General features: G+C 59.7%; 1 protein-coding gene across 1 annotated transcript; it reads right to left on the bottom strand.

The window, feature by feature from the left end:
- Nucleotides 1-5,336: 5,336 nt before the first annotated feature.
- Nucleotides 5,337-12,118, bottom strand: PDZK1IP1 (PDZK1 interacting protein 1). Its single transcript, XM_080602757.1, has 4 exons — nt 11,848-12,118; nt 7,659-7,767; nt 6,182-6,280; nt 5,337-5,908 (listed from the first exon to the last, which is right to left on the bottom strand). Exons 1-4 carry the CDS (start codon nt 11,912-11,914, stop codon nt 5,836-5,838), a joined length of 348 nt encoding a protein of 115 aa, XP_080458883.1. The 5' UTR covers nt 11,915-12,118; the 3' UTR covers nt 5,337-5,835.
- Between the last annotated feature and the right edge of the window lie 367 nt (nt 12,119-12,485).

Genomic DNA, 12,485 nt, shown 5'->3' with positions numbered 1-12,485 from the left:
CTTGTCCTCCCCCAGACGAGAAGAAAGCCGTGCCGAGGTGCTCCCTTCACACCTGGGGGCAGGACGAGGCCGGCAGGCAGAGGCAGGGCTGTGCCCCTTGCTCTGCCCCTGCCCCACAGCCCAGGAGGGTGCAGCCCTGCCATTGTGTTTTCCCAAGCCACAAAGGCTGCCGAGGAGGTTTTTAGTCCCCGAGAAGGCCGCTCACACCCATCCCACACCACGGGTCACCAAGCCCTCGCCCTGGAGCATGTCAGTGTCTCGCGGCAAGGAAATAACCGCAACAACCCGGCTTTGAATGCAGCGGAACGAAAATTCCCCCCCAAGCAGCGACGGCGATGGCCGAATGGGCTTGCAAAATCCATCCCAGGTGGGAGAAGGGTCGGTCCCAAAGCCTTCCCTGCAGAGGCTGAGAACTGGCGGCTCAGCGCACGAGTGAAAGACAAAAAGCCGGCACCGGGGAGCCGTGCTGCTGAGCCCGGAGGGGTGGAGGTGGTGGCGAGCTGGAGCACGGGGACAGAAGGATGTCCCCGCCGTGGGGACAGGGGCCGTGCCCAGCTCCTGGGGAGCTGCGGGGCCGCGCTGCATCGCTAGGTGGCAGTGGGAGATGCGGAAACCCCAAATCCTCCTTTTTTCCTCCACCTTGGCTTCGGATGCGCCGCCTGTGCCCTCTGGGGGCTCGGGGTGGGGGTTGGCGGAGGATTAGGGCTGGGGGTCAGGGAGAGCTGCCACTGCCCCACACTCAGCGGGCAGTGGGGGAAACTGAGGCACGGGGGGGCTCGAGGGCAGGATCCGGACCTTCGCTGGGACATCGTCTAAAGGGCTGGGATGCTGCGCATCCCCTTGCAAGGAGTGGCTGGTATTTATTGTGCAAGGCAGCTGGAGGCAGGGTTCCTCTTCTCTACTAGACGCCCCACTAAGCAGCTGCTTGAAAGGATAAAATCCCCGATCCCCGAGGGTCTGACTGCTGGGGCTGGGCGGTTGTTTGCAGGGCACACATGGTTTGTTTGCACGGGAACAATTTGCTGGTTTTTGCTCTGCCACCTTCCTTGCACGTCAGACAATTCAGTCACGGGTGAGGGAACAAGAAATGTGCCTCGCAGCCCTGCTGGCCTGCTGGCCATCCCGGCAGTGAGCCTGGGGAGCAGCCGGCCAGAGAGACCCGGCCCAGCCTCCTTGGTTGGGAAGGAAACTAGCTGGCACTCCAGGATGTCCCTGCAGCACCCCCACAGAGGTGATGAGCTGCCCAGGATCACCCCCCTGACTGCCTGTTTGGCTTGCCAGGCTCCTTCTGGCTCTTCTGAACAGCTGAACCCCAACCACGTCCATCAGACACCTTCCCTGGAAGAAAAGCGGTAGGAAATCTGCTCAGGAAAGAGGCAGAATTAATTCAACTTTTGATGCAAAACCCAAGTCATTGCTCCAGGCGGTGCTGACAATAACTGAAGGAGCCAGAACCACACATTTCAGAGTCCCAGCCTGGACAGAAGCACACTTAACCCAGGTGTGCTATTTGTCTGCACGAGGACCCAGGCTCTGGGGGAAGGTGTCACCCTGCCACCGCATCACGGGGCTGTCACAACCAGCAGAAAATCCTACATTTCAGCTTATCCCGATCAAACCAGGTGACTCAAACATCCCTCCTGCCTTTAAATGCTCGCAGCATCTGGACAGCAGCGTGTCAAGCAGTGTGAGATAACCTCCGCTGCGGAGCCTGAACGGCTCTGAGGACACCAAAAGCACCACGAGGAGCCGGCAGCGCCGGGTGACGGGGACCTCATCGCCAAGCCTTGGCCCCAAAATGCCTCCCTGCCGGGCGGTGACATTTCTGCACTGCCTCATCTCGCTCCCTCCATCACCATAGCTACAGCAGCTGCCAATGGCCGGGCGATTCCTTGCAGGGTACCACAAACCCTTGGGGAGATGCCTCCAGAGCCAGCCCCTTTGGCACGGAGACGCTTCGGAGACCCCAGGCTGCGCACGCAGCACCTAAAATCCCCCTTTTCTTCTTTCCCTTTTTCTTTCTTTCTCTTTTTTTTTTCTTTTTTTTTTTTTTTTCTTGAAGCACAAACAATGGAGCTAAAAGGTTGGGTATCAGGCCGATAATCATGAATGACGTGTCGTTATTACACGCCGCACATTCATTATCTCCCACTCCAGCCATGTCACAGACGGCTGGAGGAGGGCAGATAACGGGGTGCCTTCATGCAGATGGCTTATTATCAGGATGTTCCAGGAGGGGCTTTAAGACAGTTAGTGATGCTGTTTGCCAGTTAAAGATTAGAGACCCCAGAGAATAATTAACAATCCCAAAACCCGGTTTTTCTGCTGGATTCTTCTGCTTTCTCCCCCCTCCCCCGTCCTCTTTAATCTATTCACTCTAGCAGGTGTAATAAAGTGATAAGGACCGGCTCCGGGGATGTTTGTTTGGCTACTACGGGTGTATAAACCAACAATGGATGGTATTTTACTTCTGGCTTTCAGGGGCTTGAATCGAGACCAAAAACTTCGCAGCCCCCTTGCCCACACACATCCATCCTGCTCTCCCAGCTCCACCTGGACCGGCCTCTCTGGTGCCACTGGGCTCCATCCCAAGGGGCCGTGACAGTCCCCTCCGCATGCCCACAGCCTCTGCCAGCATCCCCCCACTCCCCTCGGGGGTGCCAGGCTCCCTTTTTGCCTCTGCAGGTCCAAATCCCGTCGCCTGGGTGCTGGGGAGCCCGATAGCAGCATGTAAGCCCCAGGCTGTGCTGCATGGGGTCAAGGCCGGAGCTGACCTTCCTTCCAGCAGCCGTTCACCTGCACACAGCAAGTCCTTAATGAAACCACCTTGGAATAATTCGCATGTCCTCTGGATTAAGCAAAACTGACCTTCCTCTGCTGGTGGTTTCGTGCAGCTCTCCCCATCGGGCTGTGCGTGGGCATCAAGGGACGGGGTGGGTCTCCCCCTGCCCACGCTGCTCCAGGGTTGTGGTCACTGCTGGAGCAGAAACATCTTAAACCTGTGCAGGTGGAGAGCCTCGCTAACCTCAGGGAGATCAGGGAATCACCTGGGGCACGTCGGGTGCTGCTGGTGGCCACGGAGGGCAGCCCCAGCTCACGGGGTCGATGGGGTGGGTGCTGGGACACCTGGAGAAGTTGTCTTCCCAACCATGCTCTTCTGCCAGGGAGGGATGAGGCAGCGTTGTGCTTTAAGCAGCATCCCCAGCCCTATCAGCAAGAGATGAGATATCCTAATTATGGCAGTACAGGCGAGGATCCAGGCCGTATCAGCCAGCACAGAAAGGTAAACAAGAAATCCAACAATAGACCCTTAACACTCATTAGCAGTGTCAGATAATACCTCACTTTTCTCCCTTTGGGGCTTAAAATCTAATTAAGATTTTTCCAACAATAAATTTCATTTCTGCTCGTTCCCTTTTTGTTCTTTTGAGGCTGCTCGGCCTTGTCCGAAGGCCCCATCCCTCCCCTGGAGCACCCATGGCCACGAGGGGCAGGGGATGCTGAGCAGCTGAGCACCGGCCCCGCATCACCTGCCCCAAACCCGGGGATGGCTCATTCGGGGTGTGCACGAGGCAGGGAACGAGCTCGTTACTCATTATAAGGATGCTGTTTATAACTTCTTTTGCAACCGGGAGGTAAAAATTAATGGGTGCCCATCCTCTCGCCACACCCCCCCAGCCGCAAGCCGGAGTGCTGACGCAGCGGGCAGGCAAAATGACTAATCCTCGGCAAATTCTGCTGAGCAAATCATTACCGGTGAACCCTGGGGATCTTGTTTGTCAAAGCCACGCAGTTTGGCACCCATGAAAGAAAAGCCAGGGGAGCAGCCTTGACCAGGGGGCGAGCTGGGGGGGGGCTCACTTCCAGCCCCGTGTCTGTACCCCCAGGCAAGTCCCCAGGCACGGGGCAGTGCCTGGTTTTTCAATGCCCAGAGCCTTCCCCGGCGCCTGGGACATGAAAGCAGCAGGTCTGTCACACCCCAAAATCCCAGGACCCAGCCCCTAGCTGCCACCAGAAGGCTGCACCGTGGGGTTTGCCCCCCCCCAGCTCCTCTGGCCGATTTTCCACCCCGCGTGGTTTCTTCATGCGAGCTGTGATTTCTCAACGCCGGCTCCGGAGGGCATTTTTCGAAAGGTTTCTCTGCGTGATGTTCTGTGGGGAGATTCCTCTCAGGGTGGGCCTGTCACGAGGACGCTCCCGGTTTGTACCACGCCTGGATTTCTGCGTCCCAACCCTGCAGGGACATGGAGTGTCACCTGTGGGAGGCCTCGGCCACGGGGCAGGAGCTTGCAGTGCTCAGCAGCACACGCGTGGCATCACCACCTCCAGCCCTGCTCCATCCCACGGCGCTCCCAGGGGACCTTTCCGGGCTGAGCTCCCCATTGGGACTCTTCAGGTTCACTCTGGGGAAGAGCCAGCAGGTTTTGGTGCTGCAGGAAAACAGGGCGTTTTGCAAGCCCCTGCCTAGCAGGGAAACCTGCCTGCGCTGAAGGGCGCCTGCACCGGGAGGGTTTGGGGCTGTTAAGGTCACCTGCAGGTGTGGAGGAGCAGGGGACAGCCTGGCTGGCCTTAAGGACAGAGCCTCTTAACCCTTTCCCCGTTGATCAGAGGGAGCATCCTGCAAGCTGCTGGCACAAGTGATTGCCCATTGAAGGCCAAGATGTTAACGGGTCCCGGCGTCAATCTGTAAAATGCCGCCGCTTGGAAGCGATGGCACCCCTGTGAGCGCTTCCCAGACGCCATCCCTTCTGCAGAAAACCCCATCCCTTCGGCAGGAGGGAGCCGGGTTAATGAACAAACAGCCCCCGGGGGGAGAGGCTGGACAGCCCGGAGCAGCCCCACAGCCACTGCCTGGCAACGCGGGGGGAGCGATTGCTTTGTGCGCAGCCTTCAGCCCTGGAAATGGTTCCCAGTTTGCTGCAGGTCTGCACCCTGTGGACGGTGGGATTCAGGGAGTGCTGCCCTCCTCCTGCCAAGCAGCGCTGGGAAGCGCGGGGCTGGATCCGTGCCTCAGTTTCCCCACCTAGGGAATAACAGGGGGTGATGCTTGCCTCCCCTGCAGCCCTTCTCCACTTGGGGTGGCACAAACACCCAGCAAAATAAAAGTCCATCTCCTTTTTCTCTCCTCTGTTGACACATCAGCACAGGAAAAAAGTGTTTTTGGCTTCATCTCAGCTAGGAAATAAGGAACAGATCCTACCTGGGGGATCACAGGGGTGCTGGCCCCTGTCTGAGCACCCTTCCCACCCTGCACCTCCTTCCCCGAACTGCCCGAAGGCTGGGAGCGCTGCGAGATGCCAGAAAGGCCTCCGGGTGATCAGGGAAATGACCCCGCATGCACAGCAATCCTCTTTATTGCTGGCAGGGAAGATATGTACAGGGGAGGAGATTTGTTCTGAAATGAAAACGCGTGCTGTAGGGCCTTTGCTCGTATAAAGGAGGGCGACATGGTGAGACGAGAGCGGGTTTTCGATCCGCAGCTTCCCAGAGGGCAGCTGGGGATGTGTGTGTGGGGGGGAAAGGGGGGTCCCACACACCCCACAAGGACCCCCATGCACGTCCGGATCAGGTCAGCGTCCCCGTGGTCCAGGGGATGGGGGACATCAGCCCGGCCGAGCAGGGCTGGGGAGGTGACAGCCCCACAGCGCTCCGGTGGGGCTGGCAGGGGGGCAGAGCAGCAGGTCCTGCAGCCGGGACGTGGGGACGAGAAAGGGCTGGAGATGGCGGGGCTGGGGCAGGCTCCGTGCGGGGGGACGTCGGGGCGGAGGGTCCCGTCACACCAGCGGGAGGCAGGGCGAGGGGTGGAGAAAGGAGAGGACAGAGGGACAGCCGGTGCTACATGGCGGTGGTCACCACCCTCTCCTCCGGCTCCAGCGTGTTCTCGTAGGCGTGCTTGCTCTCCTTGGACCTGGGTTGGGGGGAGAAGCACAGGCTGTTAGCTCGCCCCAGGGCTATGGCCAGCACCTCCAAAACCACGGCTGGGTGAGGCTGTGCTGCAGCAGCCCAAGGAGATGGTGCGCAGGACGTGCCCTGCTGTCCTTCACCACCTTCTGCTTCCCCCCGCAGAGGGTAAAAGCCCCAACAACCAGGTGCATGGGGCGGGAGACCCGGAGCAGGACAGAGGCCATGGCTCTGCATGAGCCCACGAGCCACAGGGAGGGGTCCTGAGCGCGTCCCTCACCTGAAGTCATTTGCGGTGCTCACGTATCTCCCTTCGTGGCTGTTGTATGTGACAGCCTCCTCCTTGCCCCCTGTGGTCACCCCTGACTCAACGTTATCCCTGCAGGGGGAGAGGAAAGAGCCTGTTAGCGCAGGGCAAGGGGAGAGCGGCTCCTGGTGGCGATGGCAGAGAGGAGGGCACAACTGTGACCCCCTTTCTCTTGCAGCTCAGAGGCCATGGGGATGATGTGGGACCTTCAGCCAAACCCATGGCCCTGGGTGGCCCTGACGGCATCCCAGAAGGATGTGGGACAGCAGAGGCTGAGCCACCCGGGTGGATTTGCAGGGCTGCGCCCGTACCCTGAGTGCCAAGAGATGCTGCTCACGTTTGCCTCTCGGGGTGGAAGCACTGCCGGGGAACCCCAGCCACAAGCCCCACTGGGTGCTCCCAGCACCGGGGTCACAGTATCTGTCACACGCGGGGTTGTTTTCTCCCGCCGACTGGTTTTTCCAGTTGCCTTCTGTGTAATCCGTTGCAAAATAATCACCCGCAGTCAGCAGCGACACAGGCAGATAAGCGGGGGCCGTGCCTCCGCCCGAGCCCTGGCGCAGAAGGGCGTGTGCATGCGTGTGTGCACGTCCCCGTGTGTGCACGTCCCCGTGTGTGCACGTCCCCGTGTGTGCACGTCCCCGTGTGTGCACGCCCCAGCATCTTCCTCCTGGCTGTGAGGCTGCACGGCTCCCCGAAGGAGCCATCCCACACCAAATGGGTGCTCAGCCCCAGCCTGGAGGCTGCGGGTTCACCCCTTGCTGCCTCCCTGGTGCCTGCCCACAGGTGATTCCCCAGCCTTTCCCAAGGAACAGCCTTGAGCAGGCGGTAGCTCGAGCCCGTAGCTGCTGCCAAGGCGGCAGTGCAGAGCTGGCAGCGCACCCAGCCACTGCGCTGCTGCTGTCCCTTCGGAAGAGAGGCCGGATTCATGAGTCTGCCAGCCCCAGCTGTCCCCAGCCCTGCCGCTGGGCCCTCCAGGCTGGGAAGGAGCAGCCTGGCGTGGGCTGACGGGCACAGGGGGGACGCAGGGCGGCAGGGACTGGTGCCAAGCCCACCGGGACGCAGGCTGCAGGGCACGTTCAGTCCTTGTCCCTTGTCGACTTTGGGCTCGGGTTCAAGATCGAGTTCCTGCAACCGAGCAAGGCACACGGGTCAGCTGAGCGAGCTCAGCATGCAGCGAGCAAGAGGTGCCAGCCCCGCGCCGCCTCCGCCACGGGTCAAGTCCACATCGCTGCCCCGGGGCTGGGGCTGCTCGGCCGCCTCGCTCTGCTGCCGGCTCCTCTCCTGCCTTGGCTCAGTCTGCTTCACCAATTAAAATGTATTGGGCTTGTTTCACCCCCCAAAATGCTTGGTTTTGTGCCATGATCACAGTGCTGCCAGCACCAGCACAGTGACAGAGGCGCTGGGTGCATCCCCTGCCAGCCCGAGCATCCCTGGCCCCAGCACTCACTTCTTCTTGTTACACCAGAACCTGTTGACCACAAAGACGATCGCCACCAGGACCAGGAACACCACCACTGCGATGACACCTTGCGACCACGGCTGGAGTTTACCCCTGGCTGCAGGGAAAAGAAAAAAAAAAAAAGGACAGAAGTGATATGAAATGTAATCGTGTGCTTTGCCTGCTGAGCTGAGCTTCTCCATCAATGTCCAGCCACGAGTTCAGCCCTACGAAGCTGAGCAGAGCACGTTGCTGCCTACGTGTCTGCCTGTGCTGACATGAGGCACACAGACCTGGGAGCTCTTGTGTATGCCAATGCATGTACAGAGAGCAAAGGGGGGATGCAGATGCCCCTGGGACTGGTGGCACAGCGCAGCAGGAGGGTATTTGCCCAAAATAGTGGGGGAAAGCAGGCAGAGGGGTTCCAACAAACAGCTCAGAGCACACACGCTGCAGGCATTGCTCCCGGCTTGTTTTCCAAGCGCCGCCCGGGGTGATAAGTGACAGCAGTGAGGTTGTAAAATTCCGCTGTCACTCTCGCAGCAAACCGCTGCCACCGTGGATTTGGGTAAAATCCGCCCTTCAGCAAGTTTCCAGAGCAGCAAACTGATTTACGACGGGAAATTGAAGGCCGAGCGGTTCAGAGCAACAGCCAACGGCACAGAAGCCAGGCGGGGCTGGTGGCGGGGAGCTGCGGCATCCCCGTCACCCTGGGGGACATGGCCTCTTTCATGGGGTAACGCTGCCTTTGGCTGAGCTGCCTGCGGGCACGCGGAGCTCCTGGAGGAGGACCAGGAGCAGCTGAAGTGCTGACCTGCAGCGCCTCGTCTCACGCTGGTGCTGCTCACGTGGAGTCTGGCTCAACACGTGCGCCCGCAGGAGCGTCGGGAGAACAAGGCCTCATTTTTCTGTAGCCATGCCCGAGCGGTGACCTGGCCGCGGGTGGGACGGCTGTGATGAGACGTGTTCCTGCAAACAGGAGAAACTCTGGGGCAGGACAGAAAGAGGAGGAGCCCTTGTCTCAGTGCTGCCTGGGGCGGCTGCTCCTTGCTTCTCCACAGCGGAGCACCCAGACGTTCCCGAACCCGTCCTGGGTATCAGCACCAGCACCAAAAGCAGAGCTGGTCAGCGCAGACACATCCCTTCAGGACTTGATTACTGCTTCAATCAAGCAAGGTTTTCCTTCTTCCTCAGCTCCTTGCCCATGAAGGAAGCCCTGGCACGCGTGGATGGGGCCGCTGGAGGCAGCCGGCCCCAAGCGCTCCCCCCACATCACGGCCTCTGCCACCGCGTCCCCAGCCCCAGCACGGCCGCTTCAGCCTGACACCGGAGCCTCGTGCTGGCTGAACACTTTGTCCAGGCAAATCTCTGCTCTAAGCTGCAAACAGCCCTCACCGGGGGCAATAAAGGCGCGCTGTGCAACCTGTGTTTGCAAACCAATCATCCAGGCAGCTACACGCCGCCTCTGCTGCCGGCTGCCATCTCACCTCCCGGCTCCGCTCTGGGGGAGACGGTGACAAAGACCCCCAGCTCCTTGAATACTTATCACAAGGGGCTTTTATTTAAAAAAATATAAATACAGACCCAAACTCTCCCACCCGTACTGGGTTTCGGGAGGCCGCTGGCTCACCGCCTGCAGGTTTTGGGGAGCGGTGACCCCGCGGCGGAGCAGGGGATGACAGCAGCCCCAGCAGCGGCTCTCGGCCGCCTCCCTCCCCGCACAGGCACTGCAGCGTGTTTACTGCAAGGTCCCGGGGCCAAAACTCAGCTGGGAGGAATTCAGGCGGAAATTCCCTCTTGTGTCAGCAGCGTGCTTCGCCTGCAGCCCCCTCAAATCCCTGGGCTGCTGGTGCCAGTGGCGTGGGGATGGTGGCGGGGGGAAGAGCAGGGCTCAGTCCTCACCTGCACGGTCTCGTGGGCAGGAGATGCTCCTGCCCTGTCAAACAGCCCCAAAGATACCTTTTACCCCCACCCCGAGGCCTGACTGGCTTTGTTTCCTCCCTCGCTCTGTCCTTGTCTGTTTTCTCGGCCAGATTTATTTATTATTTGTGTTTTATTTTTCCTGCTGAGGCCATGGTTTCCAGTCCGAGCCCAGGAAGGGAGGTCCAGGTCCAGCCCAGGATGAGTTTGCTGCTGGGGTTAAGGAAGTTCAAGGTCAGCCTGGGTTTGAATTTCTATCTGACCATCACGAAACTCTTCTGTGCTGGGCAGGTGAGGCTGCCCAGAGAGGTTGTGGGGTCTCCTCGGAGATCTTCAAATCTGGACCTGGTCCTGGGCACCCTGCTCTGGGTGGCCCTGCCTGAGCAGGGCTTGGAGCAGGTGACCCCCAGAGGCCTCTTCCCACCTCAGCTATTCTGAGATTTTGTGAATTCAGCAGTGACCCAGATCTCCAAGTTTCCTTCTCATAGTCTTCTAGCAGAGAAGGTGAGGAGATAAAACATCGGAAACATCTTCCAATCAGCTATGTTTAGGAATTAGAGCTTTTGCAAGTGAAATCTCACTCAGACAGCTGTTTCCATGAGATTTCAGAGCATCCAAAGCTGAAGGGACAAACGGCAAACCAAAATCAAACTATTGTGGCTTCGAGCAGCCTGGTGGAGCCCGGCTGCCAGGGGAGGTGAGGAGCCAGGGCGTAAACCTGAGCAGGGGATGCACAGAGCTGGGGCAACAAGGGCTGGGACGGGCCCCTGACCTTGCTCCTACTTGAGCCTAAACCAAAGCAGAGGCAGAGAGCCCGGCAATGTGGGTGAGCCCTGGGGCCAAGCAGCACGTGCTGCTCGCCTGTGGCCCCTCCAAGGGGACCAAAACCAAGCAGGGCTGGCAGCGGGAAGGGCAGGCACCGCTGCTGCAGGCTGAAATATCCCCGTGGGACAGGGGCTGCACGCATCCATACAGAAGAAGGGCTGGGAATCAGGCAGAGACAAGTGTCTGCGCCCAGGGGTTGGTGAGATCTTATCAGGGAGTGAGCGCATAGATGGCAGCCCTGCCTGGCACCGCCGCGGGCTGGAGCACACACTTTGGCCTGGGAGGGATGGCAGGCAGGGCGGATGACTCTCACTTGCCTTCCCTGACAATTTTTTAAGAGGGACATCCCTCCCAGGACAGCCCCACCGCCTCCTCTCTCTTCTGCCCCGTGGCAATGGTGGGTTGTCCCGCAGTGAGCAAGAGCTCCCCAGCCAAATAACCAACGCGGGGCGCAGCCTCTGCGCTCCCTGACAGGCGTGTGCCCATCCCTCTGCAGCTCCAGCTGAGATTGAGGAAAGCATCGATGCCAAAATAAGCCCTGGTGCACACTGTAACTCCATTTCCATTCTCAAAGTCTTGTCTTTAGGCACACAGACAACTTCTGGTGCATCTTCCCTGAGTGCTCGGAAAGCATCGGCTGTTCTCTGAGTTTTGCTGTGCCTGAGAAAGTTGTGCCAGGCTCTGAGTCCTCATTAAAGGCTTTTTTTCCTCTCAAAGCAACAGCAAAACTTTCAATCCTGCTGACGGTGGAGACCCCACGCTGTTAAATCCTTCGCAAGTTGGTAAACAAATACAGGAAGAGCGGTCAAGGCTAGGGCATCAGGAGGAGAAAGGGGGAGGGAATTTTCCAGCGCTTTGGCAGGGCCAGATTGGTTTTAATTACTCCTGATTATTTGTAGTGTCAGACAAGTCCTTCCCTGCCTTTCATGAAAATAATGTCATAGCAATAGGAAGTTTCTCTCTGAAGCCTCCAGGAAGGGAACGGAAGCCCAATTTGCGGAGGGAAATGTCTCCCCCCTGCCACCTCACCAGCGATCAAAAGTACAGGAAAACCTGCGAGCCCTCGGAATGAGAAGGAAAAGCAACCCAGCGCAACGCTTTCCCGGGGCCGAGAGCGAGAAGAAAGGATAAATAAATAAATAAATAAATAGATAAATAAAAGCCTTAAGACGACACACTGCTCGCCTCCGAGCGCACAGTGCTGCGGGGATAAATCAGAGCCGCTCTATCGCCGCCTAACCCTGCGAGCAGGCACCTCCAGAGCCAGGTGAAGCAAGCAGCGAGCCCATGAACCCCCTAAAGGGATTTTTCCTATTCCTGAGGCGCTTTTCCCATCCCCGGGAAGCTCTCCGGGGGCTGCCCCCTGCCCCCGGAGCCCCCCCGGCGCGCCCCCCGCTCCCCGTGCCTCAGTTTCCCCGGGCGCGGGGCAGCAGCGGGGGCTGCCGGCTCTTACCTTCCTGGCAGCTTGCGGGCTCCAGCGCCAGGAGGAGCCCGAGGGCGACGAGCCCCAGGGCCGGCATGGTGCGGGGACGGTGCGGGGACGGTGCGGGGCTGCGGTGCGGGGCGGTGCGGGGCGGTGCGGAGCGGCCCCTGCTCGCCGGGGAAGAGCCGCGCTGCGCTCGGCGCCCTCCCTCCCGCAGGAATGAGCCGGGTAAATTATCAAACTCATTAACAGGGAGGCTGATGCTCACACCTGGCTATTCAATCCCCTGCCCCGGGAAGGGGAGGGCTGGGAGGAGGGGGGGGGGGGGGGGGGGGGGCGGAGGTGGTGGCTTTTTTTTTTTTTTATCTTTTTTTTTTTTTTTTTTTTGCCGCCCAAGAGCCAAGGCTGCCGGGGAATTTGGGGGCAAGGCGACTTGAACCTGACGTTCCCCTCGGGGCTTGGAAGGGAGCCGAGCCTCCCCGCTGACATTTGCATGGGCGCAGGAGGAAGCAGCACCGCCCCGAGCCGCGCAAATCTCTGCCGATCACGCCTGGGGCATGCGGGCTGAGAGCTGCAAGCTGGGAGCTGAAACCCCCCCCACACCCGGCCCCCTTCTCCCCCAGTGCCCCCTTCCCACCCTGCCACCGAGCAGGGCCCTGCCCGGGACC

Source organism: Anser brachyrhynchus (genome assembly GCF_964034855.1).
Source record: "Anser brachyrhynchus genome assembly, chromosome: 8".
Lineage (NCBI taxonomy): Eukaryota > Metazoa > Chordata > Aves > Anseriformes > Anatidae > Anser > Anser brachyrhynchus.
This window is presented reverse-complemented; position numbering and strand designations above follow the sequence as displayed.

What these genes read in the sequence shown, in the direction of transcription:
- PDZK1IP1 (XM_080602757.1), bottom strand. Translation starts at nt 11,914, where the DNA reads ATGCCGGCCCTGGGGCTCGTCGCCCTCGGGCTCCTCCTGGCGCTGGAG. An exon ending in TTCTGGTGTAACAAGAAGAA is followed by an intron (nt 6,281 to 7,658) that starts GTGAGTGCTGGG and finishes CTCCCCCTGCAG; the next exon opens with GGATAACGTTGAGTCAGGGG. An exon ending in AGCACCGCAAATGACTTCAG is followed by an intron (nt 5,909 to 6,181) that starts GTGAGGGACGCG and finishes CCCCCAACCCAG; the next exon opens with GTCCAAGGAGAGCAAGCACG.